Below are 18229 nucleotides of genomic sequence, written 5' to 3'. Positions count from 1 at the left end.
ACCTCTGCCACTGTGAGAGGCCCATCTCTCAGAATTTGTTTGCTAATTTTCTATTCCCCCTTTTTTCTGTTAACATTTAAATAATTTAAATGACAAAACATTTGTATACAGTGTTCACTGCCCACATGAATGTGCAGAGACTTCACAGCACTGGGATTCCTTCAGGACCCCATGCATAGGCTCCAAAATCCCTGAATAGGAAATCCTAGAGTTGAACTGGAGCCTAGTGATTAGAACTTGGTTCAGAGGAGTTTCACAGAGTACTGGTTCCTTGGATCGTCAAGAACTCCCCTAGAATAGGGAAGAACCCAGAGATAAAAAAGTAAACTAGGTTAGATTGATTTATTAGATTAGATTGACATATTAGATTATATTAGATTTACTAGATTAGATTGATTTATTAGATTAGATTGATTTATTAGATTAGATTGATTAATTTCCTTTGATCTGATCACTAAATATTGTTTTTCTTTTTCCCCTCCTTAGGTAATAGGGAAGAAAGCATTAACTGAATTATGCTAAAATAAGAATAGTTGGATAATATCATGATTCAAAGATTATTAACAGATGAAGAAATCAATTTTTTTTAATGGTCATTAAGCCCTCTGTAATGGCACACACCTGTAACTTTAGCAGCCTAGGAAGCTGGGGAAGAAAGATCACAAGCCAGCCTCCGTAAATTAGCAAGGACCTAAGTAATATAATGAAACTCATGTTAAAACAAACAAAAAAAAGATTTGGGTATGTGTTTTTGTGTTTAAACACTTCTGGATTTGATGTCTACTTTAAAAAAATTGTTAATAAATTTTAGAGAAACAAAATTTGAAGCAGCATAAATTTATGTTAGAGTCTGTAAACAAGTCAAGATGGCACCTGGCATTTTGCAAAGGGACTGGTTTGTGAAGTAATGCCAGGGAGCCATTAAGTGTGGAGATTCCTTATATGTTGACTGCTGTATCTAGTTTATGTTAATTAAGATAAGCTGTGTGTAATGTATATATACCCCTCCTGTCCTACAATAAACGGCTCCCAATTCTGCTGTATCAATGTACACACGTTGCTCGTCACCCCCTGGTTATTTTGCTGCTACACTAGCAGCACACTTCAATGAAAATCTCATAAAACATGTTCAAGGATGGCCTGCAGATCCTGCAGAGAAGCAGGCATCAAGATTGCGTGAAGAAGCTCATAACATGGGGAGCGTTCACATGTCAGAAATTTGTACTGAATTAAAAAATTTAAGATCTTTAGTCCGAATATGTGAAATCCAAGCAACTTTTCAAGAGCAAAGGATACTATTTTTGAGACAACAAATTAAGGAACTCCAAAAGCTTAAAAATCAGAATTCCTTCATGGTGTGAAGATGAGAATAATTGCACATGGTTTTGAGTACAGGAACTGTAAATCTGTTGCCCAATCTTAACATTTTTGAGGTGCATTTAAGTAGGCTTTGGACCGTTAAGCTGGGCAAAGGAAATGACAAGGGGAAGGGGTCTGTGAGAGTCAATTCAGGGGAAAGATACAAGATTGATTTGTAAAACCCTTGAAATGTAGATTTCTTGTAGATGTATTCTTCACGTTGTAAATATGTTTTGTAGAGTGAAGCCATGGGAAGCCATGTGTAACAGAGCTTAGACATCCAAAACTAATCAATGCTAAGGTGGCTAAATACCTAGCCTTTTACCTGTCTGCAAAATTAACTTTTAAAAAAAATTGGGAGGATTAATTTATCATTCAGAAATCTTGCATTTTCAAAAATTCAGTGCAAGCGCCAGGCGATTTGTGTCTAAGGATACGATTTTGAACCATATGGGCAGTGTACAAAATATCATGAAACAACTGTTTCCACACTTGCACCTGATCAAGAGCAGTGCTCCATTTGCAGAGAAATGTTTTTCATTTCCTATGTGTTCCATTTCCCTCTGAAATCCTTGATCTGATTTTATCCATTTTTTAAGGCTCCTCTTTTTCTCCTTTCTTAAGGCACTGTTGCTATGACACTTTTCTATAACCTTTTCATTCCTGTGTACAGTATCTTAAAATTGCAGTGATTGAGCATAACCCACTTGTTTGTATAAATTATTGAAATCCATTTTGCACCCTGTAAGAATGGACTTAAAAGTACTGCTGGGCATGTGTGCACACTTGTGTTTTGTGTTGTATGTCTGTGTGTGCGTATATCCATATATCGTATATGAGGAGCGCTCATGAAAAAATGGATCCGAATGTTTTTTTATTCACGTGATTTTAATGGTTTAATTTAAATTGGGTAAACAGCTGTTGAGGATTGTTTTAATATGTGAACAAATAAGGAGGTTAACAGATCTGTTTGTTTACTTTCACCTTTCCTTTTCATTATATTTAATAATTCTGTTCAGGATAATGTAAATTGTTCAGAAAATTGTTTTCCTAGTACCTATTGGAATGTTACATATTTTTTTTTAGCCATCATTGCCAGAATTCCTATCTTCATCCCAATGCTGGTGAAGACAAAGATAAAACCAAACTACAGCTTCTTCCATAGCTATCACAGTAAACAGTATAAACTGATGCATCAATGAATAATAACTCAAAAAGTAATGCTCTATCAAGGAGTCAATTTACTTTGGGAGGAAATGGACATATTGATAGATTCCTCCGCTTTGAACTGCCTGCAGAACTTACCTGGACTGTGATTTAAGCTAGCTGCCTGCAGAACATACCTAGACTGTGATTTACCTGGACTGTGAGTTAATCTATTGAGACACTGCTTTACCTGGACTGAGACAACAAACTGTAATCTACAACAAATTGTAACTCGGTATCTTTGCTAACGGTGTCATTGCTGGCATAATTTTTCCAAGGGCTTCTTGCATGGAGCCATCAATTGGCTTGGTATTGTGGCATTTTGTATCCTCCCCTTCTGCTTGAAGCAGATTATTTATGGTGTTTGTGTAAAAACCACTATGATCGTTATTTAAATTAAACAAAAGGGGGAAATGTTAAAGTCTGTAAACAAGTCAAAATGGAGTCTGGCATTTTTCCAGAGGGAGTGGTTTGTGAAGTAATGCCAGTGAGCCATTAACTATGGAGACTCCTTATTGGTTGACTGCTGTATCAAGTTTATGTTAATTAAGATAAGTTGTGTGTAATGTATATATACCCCTCATGTCCTACAATAAACGGCTCCCATTCCTGCTGTATCAGTGTACACAAGTTGTTTGTCACCCCCCAGTTATTTTGCTGCAGCCGGACTGCGACAAATTTAAAAAGAAATCACTTGACCACTTTACATTGCTACTCATATTACCTGTATTATTTCTTTTTCTCCCAAATTCACACCCTCTTTATTGTTGCTTTTCAATCTTTCATTCTGTGCAATCACCATTTTCATATTTCCAAAACGATATTCACAGTTTATGTGAGGCAGGGAGATATTAGAAATTAAACCAAGAGGTACTTTACTACTGAGTCACATCCTGAGCCCTTTTTATTTTTTGAGATAGTGTGTCTTGCTAAGTTGCTTAGGGCCTCTCTAAGTTGCTGAGGCTGGCCTCAAAGTTAGACTCTTCCTGTTCGGCCTCCTGAGTTGGTGGCATTTCAGGCATGTACCACCATGCCCAGTTTCATGTGTTCTCTTTATACAGAATGTGGTTCCAGGATGAGCAAATTTTCTCTGGAGTGGAGAAACCATTTGCATTGTCAAATTTGCTGGGAAGATGATTTCATATTCTTGGACCAGACGGACAAATCCAATGTTAGTTTTGATAAGAAACATCTTTTTTGAACATAATATGCACCTATGTTTCTGCCCTTCATTCCAAATCTTTACTCAATGCATTCAGTAAGAAGGGCAGCACTCTGCAGATCCCTGCATTTTCATCGTCAAGGACTTTTCCTCCAGTTAGCAAGCTGCCATCAATAAATAGTTTAGGCACGGGGGAAAACGTTTCTGTCATCAATTGGATATCTGGAGTATACAAGACTATAGAATTGAATAATTGTTGAAAGCTTGTTTAATAAAACATGCTTCGAGGCGGGGTTATGGCTCAGTGGTAGAGTGCTCGCCTAGCATGGGCAAGGCCCTGGGTTCGTTCCCTAGCATCACATAAAAATAAATAAATAAATATATTGTGTTCAACTGCAACTAAAAATAAAAAATAAAAAAGCATTGAATTAAAAAAAAATGCTTCAATATTTTACTATATGCATATATATGAGTTAGTTTCTGTTTCTGTAATATAGATACCTTGCTTCTCATAGCAAAAGATTATGATAAAAAAAAACATCTAGGTAAGCATTTCTGCACCTCTCAATGAATGTAGTGTACTGCTTGGAGTCTTCTTTGTACTCTGGGAGACAGAGGAACCCCAACTTTATCTTCTTCATGGTTCTTGCAGTGGGGAGGGAAGGTGAGATCTGGCAGACTAGACCCTTCACCCTCCATCTTCTGACAGAAAGAAGGGCAGGCAGAGAGGAAGACTGACCTGGGAGGGGCAGCCTTACAATTAATGCCAAAGGTACTTTAGTCCAGAGACCCCATGGAGGTGACAGCAGAGAAGAGGAGGGTTGGGAGGCGGGCGCCTTGCTGCTGGGATGTTACAATCTGCCTCTTCACAGTCACTGTCCAGGCCTCAAGATCTCTCATAGGCACAAGCCTATTGTTGTGTGTCTATTAATATTTTTCGGTGCTGTTTGGGAGATCTGCTACTGAAAAGATCGTTATCCTTTTGGATACCCTTTAAGATTTCTAAATCTTTATTGGAACAAGGTTTAACCCAAACATAACTATTAACCATTTCTGAGGCAAATATTTTCTTTTATCCTATTAAAGTTATGAATATTTTCTAATAATATATATTATTTTGTTAGAAATATATATATACCAATATATATATACCAATATATATATACCAATATATATATACTATCATATACCAAGGAAAGGATGATACTAGAAAAATTAGTAAAACAATAGAAAAAAAAATTCTTGGGGGCATTTTTAAAAATCATGGTCCCCAGGAAAGATGAGTTTTGCCTTTGGAATCCAAGATAATTTGTTAAAAGCACAATTGTTCAAACCCAATACAATCATTCTCCTGAAATATACAAAACATTATAATAAAAGATTTAGAGATCAGGTAACAATTCCCATGTATCCCAAAAATGTGGCATAGTCAGAGCTAAATCATTAGTTGAAGAATGCATAAAAGGGTTGGGGTTGTGGCTCAGTGGCAGAGAGCTCACCTAGCATGTGCGAGGTACTGGGTTTGACCCTCAGTACCACATAAATATAAAAAATAAAGGTATTGTGTCCACCTATAAGTAAAACATAAATATTAAAAATAGAATGCATAAGAAAATGGAGGTATCCATGTTAAATTCAATTATCAAGTTTTGGGAAAGTTGGGACAAAAACTATTTCTTTTAAAGTATTCCTTGCTACTTTATACACTACTATAATTTTGTTGTTGTTGTTGTTGTTGTTACAATGCAATTTCTGTAAGTAGTTAAAGAAATTTTGGGACACTTTCTTGGGAATAGGCTCTAGACTCAGAAAACATGGGTGTCAACACATGCTTTCACTTTACAACTTGTGCCCACAGCACCAGGCTCATAATTTTGACTAGTACCTTTCAATGAGATCTTTTTAAATTTTAGCTGATATTTCATATTTGTGGAGCCAAAGTAAGAAAACAAGTTGAGGCCCATATATGGAATGTGCACATGTTTGAAATGTGTAACTAGCTAGTAAAATGTTAATGAAATTTTTCTTGTTCTATTTTGAGACATATTATATACTCTCATAACAAGAAAAGCTTGCCTGAAGTTTGCCAAGGAATAGTGTGCCCTGTCTACTGTGGAAGAAAAGGAAGAAAAAGCTATGTAGCCCCTGGCTCAGGCAGGGAACTTGGGACTCAAGACATTAGGAGGAAATTTAGGAGCCAGAAAACCTTACAAACTTCTATGCCAGTGTCATCACTGTGGTTAGACAGAGTGTGTCTGGAGTGTCAGGGTGTTTCAGGAAGTGTGTGGGAGGTGGTGTTATAAAGGTTTGTTGATCGAGATTAGCCAAAGTGTTAAATCAGTCTTCTCTATTTTGAAATTAAAAACCCATCCTAGCCTAATCTACCTTACTAATCTAATCACTTACACAATCTTAATCACTCATACTAATTCCTATTGGAAGCTTCTTGAAATCTAGTCACTTGGAGAACTGGGTGTGGTCTTCAGAGCCTCTATAAAAAGAAAGTGCAGGAGGAGCTAGTCTCATTCCTCTCCAGATCAGAGTAGTTTTGGAACTCACCTGGCTTTGCAGACCCCTGAAAGACATCAGTTCTGCTATGTGAAGCACTGATCCCCAGACAGACTTCCTATTACCTCTACAGTAGCATTGGTGAGACGATAGACACATTCCTTGGGTGAGTATATGATTTACAAAGGAGATGTTCCTATTATTATTATTATTTCTTTTTTGTACCAGTGATTGGAGCCCAAGGTGCTTAGCCATGGAGCCATATTGCCAGGCTTTTTTGTATGATTTATTTTGAGAAAATGTTTCCCTGTATTGCTGAGGTTTTCTTTGAATTTTCCTTATGTCTGCCTCAGCTTTGGGTGTGGCTGGGATTACAGGCCTGCACCATCATTCCCTGTGCGACTATTTTCTGAAACAAACAGATCTTCAAAAATGTATAAATCTGTAAACTAAAATCATTTGAATGAATTGATGTTTTTGCTTAGTTAGGAAAAATACCTCCTTTTCTAGAAGCTATTTGTAAATTAAACAAATTGGTCATCTAATCTTACTACATGAATTTCCTTTTTTTTTTTTTTGTATTCCTTGGTTTGTGCATATGAATAGTAAGGATAAAAAAAAAAAAACTGCCAGACATCTTATAGTTTTGTATTTGGTGTAGATTCTATAAATTGGTTAGGAAAATTTTGTTCTATAAACAGATCCTACATGTATTATATACTACTTTACAAATAATGCAAATGTATTCTCAATATATAACTAAGTAATGCATAAAATGACTCGGAAAATATTCCTCTTGGTTGTGGTAATATTATCTCTTCAGAGGTTGGTTTATTGACTTAAATTCTAAAGAAGCAAAGAAATGTACAGACCTGCAGGAAAGTGACACTGGCTATCAGAAAGAAACCTGAGTTAAGGGGAAAGGCAATTTGTAATTATATAATATAGAAATTATGACCTCAATTTTTAGTTTTTGCAAAATTAAATTTTTACATAATAATTAATGGTTTTTTACAATGTGCTTGGGGGAATATTTTAAGGGACTGAGAGATATTACCATTCCCATTTTCTTAATTATTGGTCTGTTTGAATTCAGGCAAGTAGATAATAGACATAGAAAGAGAGATTCAACGGTTTAGTATATTCAAATATAAAGATGCTGGATGAAATATCCAATTTGACAAAGTTCACTTTAGTCTTTATTAATTTTCATATATCCAGAAGTTGATTTTGGGTGGGGATCCATTTCAGACAACAAAAGACATCAAAGGGAAATTTTGGTTATAGGTTTTTTTTGCATTCTTATCAATGGATTACAAGAAAAATATTTTCTGGATTATAAGTGAAATAACACATGCAGATGAGTGGCATTGTACAGTGCATTTTATTAATGCATTTTAAAAACTTATAATTTATTTATAAGGATGTAACCCTAAACATGATAACCTCAATTTGCTAGACAATCTCTGAAACAATCAACACAAAAGAGAATTATTGGTGATTGAATTACCATTATTGATTAAAAAGATAATGTGTTAGTTGTTACCTTATTTTAATGTTAATCAAAAATTTGTGTTCTGGCCACAATACTTACTAGTAAAGATGTCAGAGGCTTCATCAAGATAGAATAGTTACGAAGTTAAAGACAATAACAAGGTTAAAGCTCAGGCACATGCCCTTCACTTAACCAAGGACTAGAAATGAACATTAGGATTATTTCATTTCACTTCAGACATATGCCCTGGAGTTATATATTGAAACAAATTCCTAAAAGTCAAACAATTAGGGAGAAATTGTACCTCAAGAAATAGGGTACATTTATGGGGGGAGAATAGGGCTTGGCATAATACAATAGGTAATCTGTTCTAATTATGTATTCTGATCCAAGTAGATGTGTGATATTGAATGAGAACTTGAGCACAATTTTGTTCAGGCCTTTCTGTCTTCAAGAATAGATGAAAAAATTCTCCTAGTTTTCTTCCCTCAGAAAAATGGAATCAGAAATCCCACGACCCTTCCAAAAAGAACTCACCTGCTCTATCTGCATGAAGTACCTTATGGACCCAGTCACCATAGGCTGTGGGCACAGCTTTTGTTGGCCCTGTCTCTGCCTTTCCTGGGAAGAAGCCCAAATTCCTGCCTGTTGCCATGTGTGCCAGAGGCCATCACAGCAGAGAGACTTCAAGCCAGATATTTGTGTGAAGAGGATGTCTTTACTTGCCAGACAAGCCAGTCTAAGGCAAATCCTGAGCTCCAAGGAACACATATGTGTGACCCATCAGGAGGCAAAGAAGATCTTCTGTGAAGAAGACAAGAACCTGCTCTGTTTGCTTTGCTCCAACTCTCAGGAGCATAGGGGTCACAGACACTGTCCCATTGAGGAGGCTGCTGAGGAGTACCGGGTAAGTGATGGTCCTCATGATGATTAATCCAGTCTTTACCAAGGGCCTAGTAGGAACCAGATACCATATAAGACATAAAGATAGAGATATCAATAGAATATGTAAATATACCTGTCTTTGTGAGGCTAGCATTCAACGGGAGGCCAATAAAGTCAACAAATATCATTTCAGTGTAATTTTAGCAGAATTAGGCTAAGACATCTTAAAATCCCCATTTTCAAAAGGTCACTGGTGACCAGGAGTATATAAAAGATAATTGTTTTTTGATACTGGGAATTTAACACAAGGTTGCTTTACCACTGAGTCACATCCCTAGCCATTTTTATTTGTTATTTGGGGGATAAGCCCTCACTAAGTTGCTTAGGGCCTTACTAAATTGCTGAGGCTTTCCTGAAACTTCTGAACCTCTGGACTTAGCCTTCCAAGTCAGTGGCATTTACAGACATGCACCACCTTGACCAGCTGAACAAAGCTTTTATGTTGGAAATACATTTAGTAATACTAGACGAATATGAAGGAGATCAACAGGAGAGAAGCATTAGAAGATACAAATAATGAGACAAAATGCCTATCTGAAAGGTAGCCAACTTCATAAAATTTCTTAGTCTGTTACATAATAGAAACTTAGAGGGTGAAACAGGCACACAGGTGCGTTTTATTCTCACTAAAGGACTTTTATTTTGCATCCCTTAACTCTCTTCATCTGTTAGGGTCTGAAATGTGTATATCTGCTTTACATTGATAATTCCCTTACAGGAGAAGCTATTGAAGCAAATGAGATCATTATGGGGAAAAATCCAAGAAAATAAGAGGAATCTGAATGAGGAGAAAAGAAAAATTCTAACATGGGATGTAAGTATCAGAGTTATTGCCCTAGGAAACAGTTTGAGACAGTTGTGCTACAAATTTCCCCTTTAAGAACTTGTGCAGAGGGCTGGGGCTATAGCTGAGTGGCAGAATGTTTGCCTAACATTTACTGGGTCTTGGGTTCTATCTCTATGTAAGGCAAAATGAACTGAAGTCATCATGTGACCTAAGGGTCCTCTGTAGAACTACAGGAGAAATAATTTTGCCTTTCAATGTGAGTTCACACTTATTATTTCTAGACCCTGTATTAACAGCCACAAAAAATGACATCAAAACAAGCTCAGCAAATGGTAAGATGAAGGAACATACAGGGATTTGAAGACATTCAGTAACCATTAAGGAGCTCAGACAAAATTTCTTAAATCTAAGAGCAATCTGAGTTTTGACAGTTGAATCAGTATTGAAGACCTGTCATAATTATTTAAGGTAGAAGCTGAGGTAGGAGATGAATTGTAGAAATTCAAGAGCATATAATTGTGCATTCAATGTATTTCTTGCTGATCAGGACAATGAGCTCTCGGAGATAGAAAGGAGGTGTGAATAGCAAAATGGGAAGTGCACCTGTGCTGCTGAAAAGATTGCACAGGAGCCAAACAGTATGGGTTCAAGGAGAAAATAGAACATATTAAAAAGCTGGGGAATGGGGAGACACAACATAAAGGACTGGTGAGTGGGAGTGGATACTGAGAGGAGATAGGCAATGAAATGAGGATTAATGTTCTTAATGTAACAGGGCAATATAGAGCCTGCAACCTCAGGTGAGAAGGTAAAGTTCAGGAGGGTACTAATGCTTTTGAAACCTTAGGCTTAGATGCTTTAGGAAGACCTTATTGTGTAGCTTCTAATCCTGAATGTAATGTGCAATATTTCTGAAAGTTCTACATGGTCAGGTTATAGATGTGGGGAGATTTGAGATTAGAAACTAACATTAAATAAAAATCTCACATAATGATAACAATGTCAGTGATTTAAAAGTAGTCTTTCAGATTTGAAGGGTATATAAAGGAATTACCTATTAAAGGGAATTTTCCAGGTATCTCAGAAACTTGCTAAAGACAAGCACTTTTGAAAAATTTCTGGATGGACACATTTTGAGGAAAAGTAGATTGCTCTTTTTTATTAATAGAGGAAAATAAATAAAAAATTGTGGATTCTGAGGATTAGGAGGACCTGAATTGAGGATATATATAGCTGATTGGTAGAGGAATGAGCCAGAGAGAAACAGGTGAGGGTTAAGGAAGGAAGGAGGTTGCAGTTGTCCTGAGTGTGTGACCCAGGAAATTCACATCCCTGCAGAGTTATGTACGTCATCAGGAAAACATGATCAAGACTGAGTACAGGAAGCTGTACCCGGTCCTCTGCATGGAGGAACAAAAGCATTTGCAGAGACTACAAAAGGAAGATGAAAATATTGTAGAGCAACTCAAGAGAAGTGAAGCTAAAATGGTTCAAACTGAGAAACACCTAAAAGGAATGTATGAGGAGCTGATGAGAATGTGCCATAAATCAGGGGAAAAGCTGCTCCAGGTAAAGACTTTGTTGGTTTAAACTCCATCTTTGACACATCTTTAGTCTTCATTGTCTCTTCAGTACTAAAAATATATTTTGCCACCTTCCATACTTGTGATGGAGGCCATTCCACAAATGTGCATAACGAACTAATTCCTAACCACGAACAAGTTGTACAGAATTGTAAGAATAGCATCCCCAGAGAATAATCTCTTCTAAAATTCTGATTTATCTCATTTCTAATAACAATATTATTGTGGACATTTTATTTTTGTCTGGAATGAGCAATATTTGGGGAAAGGTAACATTTCCTTGGCCATTGTCTTTGCATATCCTGAATTTAAGTAGGCTCTATTTTGCAATACCTCAGCTGTTTGGAAAAAGTCCTTGGACAGACCTCTTGGCAGACAGCTGATGGTTACAGCAGTGCCCACTTACTGTGGTAACCATGTCTTTTACTCACTCCTAGGGTTCCAAATGCATCAAATTTAGATGATATCTATGTGTTGTACTGGGATTATACTTTAGAAAGGAAAAGAAAATCCAATTTAAGGGGCTTGGGCATGGTTGTGATTGGTATTTTGGAAGGATTCTTATCTTTTTTTTTTTCCTCCTTACAGGATTTGGGAGACCTATTGATAAGGTAAATTTGGCTTTCAACCTGAACTGAAATGATAGGAGGGCTGTGAAAGATAAAACTTTTTTCCTAACAAAATAAAGCCATTATATATTAGATGAGGTTAAATTATGACACATAAGCAAAGAGTAAGAATTATCTGTAAATACTGAAAATGACCCTCAATTAAGAAATGGAGATTCTGCCACAGACCCATGTGGAAAATAAACATTGACTTGCAGAAGAGAGGATAAGAATTCATCAGAAGTTAGAATATTGAGGAAAAAAATGATTTTTTATCCATACCTGTCAAAGTGGTATCACTGGCTCCACAATTAAAGAACATTTGAAAATTATATCAAATATATGTATTATATTGCATTATAAATGTATATGCATAACTTTAGTATATAGAACATTATCTAGGGTTCTCAAAAACTTTTGAATACAAGTATGTGTGTGTGTGTGTGTGTTTTAATGCACATAATTTCTGCCCTGCAGAATTTGCTAGAAGGCAGCTACTTGCAATTTTAGGATCCAAAGCCCTAAAAATCTTTAGCTACATAGAGTATTTTTTTCCAGTAGTAGATGAGTGGGGCAAGTACCTTTGGGAGTCAGGGCACTGGGTGCATGAAAGCAAAGAGAAAAGAAGGAATAATACCCTAACAATGGTACAGTTGTAGAAGATGTTTATGGGAGTAATTCACAAGGAGGGAGCATTTTCAGTTGCATGCGTATGTCTTTCCTCAAGCACTGTGGTGAATTCTTTAGCACTCAAATGACTAACTGCATTCTCCTTCTTCTAGGAGTGAGACAGTGCAACAGCATATGCCTCATCCTGTGAGACCAGTGCTCAGCATAAAACCCATCACAGGACTGATAGACAGGCTCAACCTCTGTCGTGGTGAGTGTCAGCCCACTGGTTGGACTGACTATGGAGAGTGCAGTTCAGGGATAGTTTTCTATTGAGATTGTTTCCCCCTTTATTGATCTCTCACTTAAGAGAGAAAAGGCATCTTTCCGGGACAGGTATTTAAATGATAGGTGATGATAGAATAGGTATTTATAAATAACCGTGCTGCCATAATATAGACAAAAGTAAGAGAAAGTTAGTGAATGAATAAATTCCATTCACATTTCTAATAAATTACTTGTAAAAAAAAAAAAAACGCACTTTGTGCAGTGGCACTTGACTGCAATTCCAGGAGCTTCGGAGTCTGAGGCAGGAGGATTGCAAGTTCAAAGCAACTTAATAAGGCCCTAAGGTTCTATCTCCAGTACCAAAAAAAAAAAAAAAAAAAAAAAAAGCCTCCCTCCTCTTTATAATTCATGGATTTTTCACAAATTTTATTATTATACATATATTTTTATATTTTGAATTTGAATCTGTTATTTTTCTAGCTAGAAAAGCCTTTGTAGTCTTGTCCTACTTCTCAATGAAATGCTAGACTGTCTTATCAGAGATAATTTACTTTTACTTTTTAAACTTAAATTTGTTTTTAACTGATACACAAAAGTAGAAATTAGAGATATCTATGGGCTTCTGTGTGATATTTCAAGTTAAACATATCTATCTCCTTAAACATTTATCATTTTTGTTTTTGGTAAAAACATGCAAACTACTTTCTTATAGCTTTTTTAAATGTACAGAACATCATGGTTTTCTAAAATCATACTACTGTATAATACCACACAAGAACTTACTATTACCTAATTATAATTTTATACTCATTGATCCATCTTTTCCCCTGATAACTTTATTTTTTATAATAAATTTTGAATGGAGTATTCTTTTCTTTTCACAGTGGAAATTTCCCTCAGTAATGAAATAAGCAATCATAATATCAGGCTTTTTGAGGATGTGAGAACATTTGTACTTAGACAAGACCGTCAAGATGCATCTCTGAATTCTGACAGATCCAACTATTTTGCTGCATGGGGAGCCCATATCTTCATCTCTGGGCAACACTACTGGGAGCTGGATGTGGATAACTCTTGGGACTGGGCGGTGGGAGTCTGTAAATTGTTCTGGAAAAATATTGGCACTATGCTTGCCACTAAGGAAATATTCCTCCTACTGTGCATGAAAGAAGGTGATCATTATAGAATTTTGACCTCTCCCCCAGTGACTTGCCAGTATATAGAGAAGCCTCTGGGCCGGATTGGTGTGTTCCTTGATTTTAAGAGCAAAAGTGTGAGTTTTTTGAATGTTGCCATGAGTTCCCTTATATGGACATACCCTGCTGGTTCCTTGAGTTTCCCTGTCAGGCCTTTCTTTTTAACTGGCCACAATGAGGAGGGATAAGTCAGGAGCTTGATTGTCTGGGAACTCCATGTCTAAGGAAGTCCTCAGTTGAAGAAAATAAATAACACTGTACACTCTTTTACTGTTTTTCTACTTTATTGTAACCTCATTTTATTATTAAATATGAAGATAATGTGAAATGCAAATTTTGGACTATTTTAAATTCAGAGCATCTGTTCTGGCCCATTATCTAAAGAATAATCTGCTCGCTCACCTGGTTTGTGAGCTTACTAGAGTTCTAAATATACAGAGATGTGTATTTCTAGTTTAAGGATATAATAAAAGGAATAAAGTTTACACATTGTGAACCATCATGGTTTTCCACGATGCAAATGTCAGTCTAAGGTCTTATCCCTCATGTAGTAAAAAGTGAGAGGAAAAAAAATCTATTTTACAGGGAAATCTCCTGACTGCCAAGATCAGGGAAAAAAAAATCTATTTTCATAACTCAGAGTAGCTGGTTCTTTTCTTTTATAATAGAATATAGTACAAAAAATAAAATGCCTTATAGTTAGTCTACATTCCTAACAGTTTCACAATGTCTAGAACATAACAGGAACTTAACAAATATTTGATTTATTATTAATGAGTGAACATTGCTATGTTTTATATAATCATAGTTTAGTGGGGATGTGGCTCAGGGGCAAAGCAGTTTCCTGGAATGTGTGAGGCCCTGGGTTTGATCCTTAGCACTGCATATAAATAAATAAATTAATTAAATAAAGGTCCATTGACAACTAAAGAAGTATTTTTTAAAGAAAAAAACAACGGTAGTTCACATCGTGCTGTTCCATAATCTCTGCTATAGCATCACATAAGACTTAATATCTTTACTAAATAACATTTATGAAAGGAAGAAAGCTATTTCTTAAAAAATATTCTTCAAAAGACCAACTAATAATAGAGAATAGTAATGAAAATAAATGCTATGAAATATTAAAAAGGCTTCTAAAACACAGGGTAAGCCAATTGAATAGGACATGCTAAGACAATGGAATAAACCAATGATCCAGGTTTGTGGTTCTCAAAGTTTGGTGCTTTTAGAAATGCAAATACGTGATGTAAGTGTGGTGTTGCAGATCTTATAATCCTAGGCACTTGGGAAGCTGAGGCAGGAGATTGGAAGTTAGAGGTCATCCTCAGCAATTCAGCAGTATCCTCAGCAAGTTAGCAATATGATTACAAGTTAAAAAGTAAAAAGGACTAGGGATTTAAAGTGGTGGTAAAGCACCCCTGGGTTTAATCCAAAAATGTTTTAAATTATTATTATTATTATTTTTAAATGGGAATCAAGTGCAACTGATTTCGTACTGAATCTTCTCGCTCTTCCTCTCAATACATATAGAAGCAAACTTCCCAGTCAACCCCAGGCAATTTTTTGGTGTGTGTGTGTGTGTGTGTGTGTGTGTTTCTTTTTTTTTATCTTTTTTTCTTTTTCTTTCTTTTTTTTTTTTTTTTGCCAAAACCACTTGTGCCTAACTGTACTGGACAAGTTGAGGTAGATAGAACTTTGAATGATCAGTAACAAAATTCCTTTATAGAAGTCAAGCCCAGAATCTGCCAAGGTGCCCTGGAGGTGAATCTCTAGGGGCAGATGCAGTTCAAATATAACAGTAATCAGAAGCCAGAAAATCTGGTGAATACAGCTCACTGTACTTACTTTGAAGTTTGTATTTCTCCTTGAGAAACCTCTACTATCTGATCCTGTGTACCCCACACCTCCAACACCACCAGAGCTGAAATTCTGTCAGATGAAACCATCCAGATCTTGGAAAAGGAGGATGCAGCAGAGAGCCAAGGGTTTTCCTTACCATCTGTCCAGTGCTTTGCATTTGAGCTGCAATCTTTCTCGGATGAATATCAAGGTAGATTACTTACCTAGTATATGCATCAGAACCACCTGCAAAAGTTGTTTGAATACTTATTGCTGTGCTTTGACCACAGAGAGTCTTTATTCAGTAGATCTGGGATGGGAAGAAAGTTCAAATTTTAAACAAATTATAAGATGCTATTACTGATGCTGATTACCGGACCATAATTTGAAAAATCTTTGATTTAGCCCAATATTAAAGATGATACTTTTATATTGTACTTGAATGGAAAACTTTTAAAACATACACACATACACACATATGTGTATGAATATGCATATAGTGTGTGTATGTATTTTTATGTATATATTGAGAAAACAGAAAAATTGAAATATAGGCTATAGACTTACTGCTGTAGCTTCTTGTTGCCTTTAACTGGGAGAAGAAAGTGATGAAAAAGCATGAAAAACAGCCCCTTTTTCCCATACAGCTGCAGCATCTTGGGAAGGCATTACAATTCTAATACACATATATACTACAATTTTTCATATCTCTGTTTGTATATCTCTGTTTGTATGTTGACACCAAATTCAAATCTTCATACATGTATTTTCTATGATGATGACCATCACCTTCCACTATCCTTGCTATTCCTCTTACCCTGCCCTTTCTCTCCAACCCCTTTTCTATTAGAGGTAATCTTCCTCCCATGCTCTCCCTTCCTACTCCACTTTGAGTCACCCCCTTATATCAGAGAAAACATTCAGCATTTGTTTTTTGGGTATTGGCTAACTTCACTTAGCATAATCTTCTCTAACGCCACCCATTTACCTGCAAATGCCATGATCTTGTTCTTTTTTAGTTCTGAGTAATATTCCATTGTGTATATATGCCATATTTTTTAAATCCATTCATCCACTGAAGGACATCTAGTTTGGCTCCACAGTTTAGCTATTATGAATTGTGCTGCTATAAACATTGATGTGGCTTTTTCCCTGTAGTATAATGTTTTGGGGACCTTTGGGTAGTCTGAGAAGAGGAATAATTGGGTCAAATGGTGGTTCCATTCCCAGATTTCCAAGGAATCTCCATACTGCTTTCCACAGTGGCTGCACCAATTTGCAGTCCCACCAGCAATGTATGAGTGTACCTTTTCCCCCACATCCTCACCAACACTTATTGTTGTTTGTCTTCATAAGAGCTGCCATTCTGACTGGAGTGAGGTGATATCCTAGAGTAGTTTTGATTTGCATTTCTCTGATTGCTAGAGATGAGGAGCAGTTTTTCATATATTTGTTGATTTATTGTGTATCCTCTTCTGAGAAATTTCTGCTCAGGTTGTTGGCCCATTTGTTGATTGGATTATTTATTTTTTTTGGTGCTTAGCTTGTTGAGTACTTTATATACCCTCGAGATTAGTGCTCTAACTGATGTGTGAGGGGTAAAAATTTGCTTGCAGGATGTAGGTTCGCTGTTCACTTCACAAATTATTTCTTTTGCTGAGAAAAAAACTTTTTAGTTTGATTCCATCCCATTTGTTGATTCTTGGTTTTAATTCTTGTGCTATAGAAGTCTTATTAAGGAAGTTGGGGCATAATCCCACATGATGAAGATTAGGGCCTACTTTTTCTTCTATTAGATGCACAGTTTAATTCCTAGATCCTTGATCCATTCTGAGTTAACTTTTGTGCATGGTGAGAGATAGGGATTCAATTTCATTTTGTTGCATATGGATTTCCAGTTCTCCTGGTATCATTTGTTGAAGATGCTATCTTTTCTCCAGCGCATGTTTTTGGTCTTCTGAGCCCTCTATTCTGTACCATTGGTCTACCAGCCTGTTTTGCTTCCAGTACCATGCTAATAAGATCTCATTGAAAAATAGACTTTTCTTAATCACTGAATATCATAGCATTGCTTTAACTTTTTTACTGGTCTGCATTACAAAGTTGTCATATCTGTGGACATTTTTCTACCATTTATGAATTGAGCGTTTATTTATTTACTTTTTGAAAGCCTTGCCCCAAAATAAAAAATAAAAAGGTTTGATAATGTGGCTTAGTGATTAAACCTCCACAGTTTCAAATTCTCCTACAAAAACATAGGAAAGGAGCCTGGGGATGTGGCTCAAGCTGTAGCACGCTCACCTGGCATGCATGCGGCCAGGTTCGATCCTCAGCACCACACACAAACAAAGACGTTGTGTCCGCCGAAAACTAAAAAATAAATATTAAAAAATTCAATCTCTCTCGCTTTCTCTCTCTCTCTCAAAAAAAAAATTATTTAAGAAAAATATAGTAAAGGGCTGAGGATATGGCTCAAGTGGTAACGCGCTCGCCTGGCATGCGCTGGGTGCTGGGTTCGATCCTCAGTACCACTAAAATAAAATAAAGATTTTGTGTCCACCGAAAACTGAAAAATAATTCTCTCTCTCTCTCTCTCTCTCTCTCTCTCTCTCTCTCTCTCTTTAAAAAAATAGTAAAAATA

At 36.3% G+C, this 18229-nt stretch overlaps 1 protein-coding gene across 1 annotated transcript; it reads left to right on the top strand.

Annotated features, from left to right (window-relative positions):
- The first annotated feature begins 8226 nt into the window (after positions 1-8226).
- LOC143387933 (tripartite motif-containing protein 43B-like) lies at positions 8227-13934 on the top strand. The gene is made up of 6 exons (XM_076842021.2): positions 8227-8637; positions 9394-9501; positions 10819-11031; positions 11634-11656; positions 12436-12533; positions 13435-13934. Exons 1-6 carry the CDS (start codon positions 8227-8229, stop codon positions 13932-13934), a joined length of 1353 nt encoding a protein of 450 aa, XP_076698136.2.
- The last annotated feature ends 4295 nt before the right edge of the window (positions 13935-18229 follow it).

The sequence above is a fragment of the Callospermophilus lateralis genome, chromosome 2 (genome assembly GCF_048772815.1).
Source record: "Callospermophilus lateralis isolate mCalLat2 chromosome 2, mCalLat2.hap1, whole genome shotgun sequence".
Lineage (NCBI taxonomy): Eukaryota > Metazoa > Chordata > Mammalia > Rodentia > Sciuridae > Callospermophilus > Callospermophilus lateralis.
The sequence above is the reverse complement of the archived record's forward strand: the minus strand, read 5'-3'. Positions and strand labels throughout refer to the sequence as shown.

Excerpts from the sequence above, each read along its gene's own strand:
- LOC143387933 (XM_076842021.2), top strand. The coding sequence starts at position 8,227 with ATGGAATCAGAAATCCCACGACCCTTCCAAAAAGAACTCACCTGCTCT. Across the intron at positions 9,502-10,818 it reads CATGGGATGTAAGTATCAGA|GAAAACATGATCAAGACTGA; the intron begins GTTATTGCCCTA and ends GTACGTCATCAG. Across the intron at positions 11,032-11,633 it reads CAGGGGAAAAGCTGCTCCAG|GATTTGGGAGACCTATTGAT; the intron begins GTAAAGACTTTG and ends TCCTCCTTACAG.